The sequence below is a fragment of the Dysidea avara genome, chromosome 3 (genome assembly GCF_963678975.1).
Source record: "Dysidea avara chromosome 3, odDysAvar1.4, whole genome shotgun sequence".
NCBI classification, from domain to species: domain Eukaryota; kingdom Metazoa; phylum Porifera; class Demospongiae; order Dictyoceratida; family Dysideidae; genus Dysidea; species Dysidea avara.
The window spans coordinates 48,797,337-48,803,336 of record NC_089274.1 but is presented as its reverse complement, the minus strand read 5'-3'; the positions used below and the strand labels follow the sequence as shown (position 1 = coordinate 48,803,336).

Below are 6,000 nucleotides of genomic sequence, written 5' to 3'. Positions count from 1 at the left end.
TAAGGTGTACTTCATGACCTCACCACCTCATTATAGTGACCATGTCAAGTAGGTCCCAAACATAGCTAAGGTGTACTTCATGACCTCATTAATAAGACCACCTCATTATAGTGACCGTGTCAAGTAGGTCCCAAACATAGCTAAGGTGTACTTCATGACCTCACCACCTCACTATAGTGACCATGTCAAGTAGGTCCCAAACATAGCTAAGGTGTACTTCATGACCTCATTAATAAGACCACCTCATTGTTGAGGTCATATTATCATGGCCCTATTAATGTGACATAACTGTATGAAGTCATGAAGAGTGACTTATATGGAACAGTCACACACACACACATACACATTATATGGAATAGTGTATAATTTTCATAATCTCATCAACTGTAATGATACTGTAGTCACAGGAAGGCCTAGCAAGTATATACTACTAATTTCTAAATCTACATTGGTCAAAATGTTCACAGATCAACATCAGATCAACAACATCAGTAGAGTGGTCAAGATCACCACTAATACGATGGGGGCTATATTGTATTACATCACATGACATTACACAATATTATGATGGTTCTTACCTGTAGCACCATGGCCTGCACCTAAAGGAAAAGGAAACAATATAATTAAATTTTGGAAGCTGTCATAACTTTATGATACTCTGGTAACATATACACAAACGCTCTCTACAAGTACAAGTGGAGCGTGCGTGCGTGCGTGTGTGTGTTAGGGGTGAGAAATATTTCAATAATATCGAGAAATTCAATGTTTACTGATATCAATGTGCAAAAATGATATCAAGATACACTGCAACGAGCACAATGTATTTTAGTTGCTGTTACCTTGGTAAGTATGATGCAACATCTTGTACATACTAGGTATTGACAATCAACTACCATGCAATAAGTCAGCATTCTTGGAATTTGAAAACAAATAGGACAGGCAGGTCAGTTGACATGGAATAGTTATAATTTATTCAAGAGACATATTGCAATACTAGTAGTAGCTATCAAGATAATGTGTCAAAAAAAAAGATATTTGTTTTTGAAGATATTGCCCACCCCTAGTGTGTGTGTGTGTGTGTGTGTGTGTGTGTGTGTGTGTGTGTGTGTGTGTGTGTGTGTGTGTGTGTGTGTGTGTGTGTGTGTGTGTGTGTGTGTGTGTGTGTGCATGTATTTGTTGTGTGCCACACACATGCACATACAGCTAGCTCCAATACAACTTCACCTAACAGCCACCTTCAGTTCATAAAAGATTGTCTTGTTATGATTGACACAGCAAGTATGTCCCAAGTACATGCCACAAGTCATCCTTACCACTTTCCATCACACTGTTGGTATTCAAGTTGGCCCAGTACATGTTCATGTTGTTTGTTGGCTCATATCGATCAACAAATGCATATCTGTTTTTTTCATATGAATAACATTCCCCAACAAGCAGCATACAGTACCTGAAATAAATTGCACCAGTTCCACTAGCTGGAGCGATCCACAATAGCTCTACCATAGTCTTCTCCTCTCTACCAGTATGAGTAGCCGCTGTCTAATTAAAATTTCAAAATTTTTATACGGAAACATGTTCAACTAATTAGTTAGCTAATTAGCCCTTTCACTGCTGAATATCCCAGAACACTATTATATACACAACCCTTACTGTACTAATAAACACTATTGCAGGGGCGGATCCAGGGGGGGGGCTTTGGGGGCTGAAGCCCCCCCCCTTCACATTTAGGCTTTACTTGATCAATATGCTGAGTATTATAATGAAATTTTGTCTTAGCATAATTATATGATCACTAATAATACAAATACTCATAAAACCACCTTATAAACATCTTTCCAAGGTATTATCAGTGGATTTATACTAAAGTTTATGCAACAAGGACCCAGATCAACATTGGAAGTGTACAAGATCGAGGTACTCTAATAGAGCAGTCACCTAACTACTCTAATAGAACATTCACTAGAAACATGTAGTTGGTTCTGTTATGGAATTTTTCCAAATCTGCCTGCACCTATACATACAATGAAGTGCATTGGTCTGTTTAAAGGGCTTCATTCATCTACTTGTGTAGTTAATATGTATGGCAATACTTAATTCAGGTACACAATTTCCATTGAAAATGCTCTCAGATTCAATCTTGTATTGTTAAATTTCAAAATTTTCCACTTTCAACATTATTATTCTAACATGCACCTATTCAGTGTTGTGCAATTGTGAGAGGGTGCATCATGTACTTGGTTGTCTGTACCTATAATCTAAAGGCAGTATATAAAATATCTACAGGTATGAATTTTATATGGAAATGTCTCCAAATTGCAGTATTTTAGCATCTATGTTTCAAAATTATCCTGAGGGGGCATGCCCCGAGACCCACCTATAGTTCCAGCATGCTTCGCATACTGGGAAGTGTGCTTTGCACACCTCTACCCAAGAGATTAGTACCTTGAGTTAGCCCCCCTTTTATAAATCCTAGATCCGCCCCTGTATGCATCCTTTCTTGTGATAGCGTTAAGTTGATGATAGTCAACACAAAAACGGCTAGTGCCATCTTTTTTCTTAACTAAAACTATTGGTGAGGCCCATGGACTATTTGATGGTGAATAATCTTCTTTTCCAACATATCATTTAGAAGTGTGCGCATTGTTGCTTTCTTTTGTGGTGACAATCTATGGGATCTACGAATAGGTGCAACATTTTTGGTAATAATCAAGAGCAGACAATTCATTGCCAAAATCATGTGACACAGTGGAGACAGATATTCCATTATCTAAATTAATATCATTCACCGACTTGTGATTATCAACAATTCCAACAGCTTCAGACAATGTGGCCACGTTGGCTCCTGAATATAAAGTGATAGGCTTCCCGGTTGGATTTAACAGACATATAAATACAGAACTACCATCTTTGATCAGTGCTCTTGCCACAAACAAATCAGAATTCCTTAAATTACTCTCTAACACATAACAACTGTTGAGATTCTGGGTGCACCAATTAACACAAGCTAAAATTTTCATTTCACTGTAGCTAGGAATTCTAACATTATCTTGCACCTTAATAGAGAAGACACACGAAGGCTTCCCAGATTGATCATCCACTTCCTGATTGTGGCAGGTTAAACTATCTTGTTGAAACAACTCGACATCACTCCCTGTTGGGGTGACTCAATGTGTTGGGATGACTCACATTATTACACATAAATCAGGGGCTTCCCTATAGAGTGGTGCAGCACCGCTCTACTTTTCTCAAAATTCTTTTGATGTGGTAAAAAGAATGTATATAATTAACAAATTGACTTTGATGTTAGTAGTAATCTAACAGTTTTACTGCTCTACTTTATTTTTCTGGGGAAAGCTCTGTAAATGATGCTGCATCAATACCACCAGGGTCAGCTTCAATCTGATACACATCAACAAGGTCAGCTGTCAGTTTCATGTTCTGTTGTTGAGAGTGTAAGGTGACAACATGTCCAATACCTGTAATTAATTGTTTATGTAACAGATCAACAGTACATTGTGACAGCATATCAAATCAAGGATGGCCTCTGCTATTAAAGGTTCAATAACTATAACTGACAGCTGGAATTTCTCATCCTGAATATCCAGTCACTTCAGCAGATCCAAGTACCTGCAACTGACTACCCTCAGCATCCACAAGCCTCTTCTGATTCCATGGACTTGAATTCTGTCCAGATTCTTTACACTTCTCCCAAGTGTATCTACCAAAAACACCACTGCACTACCATTTATTGTGGCTGCAACTGAAAGATGTGCTAGGATTAACAATTGACACAGCAAAGTTAAACAAATCAAATGCCCTTGTCATTTCCCTTGGGGCCAGGGCGGCCTCCCCAAGGGTTGTCAGTTTCGGACTTCTTGGGCTGGGCACAGCCCCTAGCAAAATTCCCTTCCTATCCACATCTATAACACACCACTACTCTTTGCTTTGCTGTTGTCTCCAGGGGTTCCTGTACCCTCCTCTTTGGAGCCGAGATGATTGCTCCTCCAGCTTATCCAATCGTGCCATTAACTGTGTCATCATTTCCAACAAAGTGCTATCATTTGATTCAACACGCACTGGTGCCACTGCTCCGGCACTCGCAGGAGTGGACTTAATTAACACACATTCTAAAGTAATATTAATAGCAACCTTAATAGTTTTTGGCTTCCTCTGTTTCACACTAAAAGCCACCTGTTCGTTATCTAGCTGAGACAAATATCTCTGAAGTGCTAGCTGTTGCCGAGCTTCATCATCCAATGAAGGATATGCCTTGTCTACCAGAACTCTCAAGTCCTCACCAAAGTCTGGCCAACTCTCAGTCTTCGCCTTATATCGTGTCTGAAACTCTGCAAGATACAGATCCTTACAACTTTCAGGTTCAAACCTTTCCTGTAAAGCTTCCTTAGCATTCTTAAATGTTGCACGAGCAGTTACAGAAAATTGTAAGCCATCAAAGCCCTCCCCTTAAGACGAACCTTCAGCCACTTCAACTTCTGTTCATCATCCCAGCAGTTTATCTCCGCAATACTCTTGAACTGGTCCATCCAATCTTCATACGACTCTTCTCCCGAGAAACAGTCCGGAACTATTATTGGCCTACTTTCAGGTTTGCTCTCTAACTTTGATATTGCTCTCTAGTTCTCGCTGTCCTGCTAACTACACCATTTGTAACAAGGTTAACCTGCGCCGGACAGCGACCTTCAACAATCATCAATTAAAGCAAAAGTAAAGCGAGTAATGAATACAAAACTAGACAGAGTGAACCACACTCAACTTGGCCTTATATACTAAAAGATTACATCATAGTTATTATGTCACAGTCTATTAATCATCATTACATGGCATTTAGTTTAATGCGCTGGGACAAAGTACCGTTGAGATATGGCCGATCAAAGTGGTTGGTGTAGAGTAATGGCAGATGATAATGGAAAAGCTACTTTGTTTTGGGGGCCTAGCAGTAGAGATTTTCTTCAAATGAAGCAATGCTTAGTACGACTTTGCCAGAAATTTCATGGTGAGTATTGTGGTGTTAGTGAATTCTTTTTACTCTGTTCGGATACAGAGTTATAAAGGTTTCATGTGCTTGCATCCAATACATTGGGCTTTGGTTGTTAATTAAGCAGCTGTGATGGGTAGACTATCCACACACTGATTTTCAACTAGGTCCCTAATGCAATTTATCCTATAGGAACATGGCAAACAATATTGATCTTATGTTTACAAATCTAAATTGCTCACTCATCACCAATGTTTCACATTATTACTCCATGGCCGTTCCTTCAATTACATCCAAACTACAAAAGGTTTGAGCTCCTGTGGTATATCCTATTCATACAGACATATTTTTCAGCTTATTCATATATGCAATTTACCCTGTAGGCATGACAACTGGTCTTTTGCGTGAATAATCAATAATAACTCCATAATTGTTTATTGTATTCAAACTAAAGTTTGTACTGAGCTAATTCACTTTTAAACTCTTCACATATGTCATTTCAAGACAATTGGATATCGCGTTTCTGCTTTATACGGCAAGTGCACAAAAAGGGGAAAAACTACTTGAAGCTTCTACATCATCAATGCCTTGGGTGGTTAAACTCCAGGCTACAAACGAGTGTGGCCTTTAAAAATGCCTAAGATGTGATACCAATCAAGAATTTATTCTGCTATTGATAAAACAATATCACTGCATTGAGTGCCATTAGCCATTTAGTTGAAGCCTGCACCTTTTAAACAGTTTTAATTAGAAGGCTTTAGCTTTCAGGTAACTAATTTCTTCACTATACACAGCACTACCATGTGTCAGATAAGAGTTGAGATGACTATACATTGTACTAACAAAAGACTTACTGCTTGGTTACATCGTATTTGGTAGTCAGGGGCACTTTCATCATCATCAAATGTACCAGCTGGTGAGTCATCAGCCATTACTCTACCTTGTATCATGAACCCTCTGAAGTTAGTGTTGGTGGTCCCTCCTCGTAGTACAACTACATACAA

The 6,000-nt window shown here is 38.9% G+C and overlaps 1 protein-coding gene across 1 annotated transcript in view; it reads right to left on the bottom strand.

Annotated features, from left to right (window-relative positions):
* Nucleotides 1–363: 363 nt before the first annotated feature.
* The window catches only part of LOC136251432 (putative defense protein), a 32,508-nt gene continuing 26,871 nt past the window's right edge, over nucleotides 364–6,000 (bottom strand). The window contains exons 3-7 of the mRNA XM_066043886.1: nucleotides 5,851–5,990; nucleotides 1,448–1,539; nucleotides 1,314–1,399; nucleotides 579–599; nucleotides 364–527 (exon numbers count right to left, since the gene is read on the bottom strand). Of these exons, the coding sequence (XP_065899958.1) occupies nucleotides 475–527; nucleotides 579–599; nucleotides 1,314–1,399; nucleotides 1,448–1,539; nucleotides 5,851–5,990 (392 nt within the window). The 3' untranslated portion in view covers nucleotides 364–474. The remainder of the gene's footprint in view (nucleotides 528–578; nucleotides 600–1,313; nucleotides 1,400–1,447; nucleotides 1,540–5,850; nucleotides 5,991–6,000) is intronic.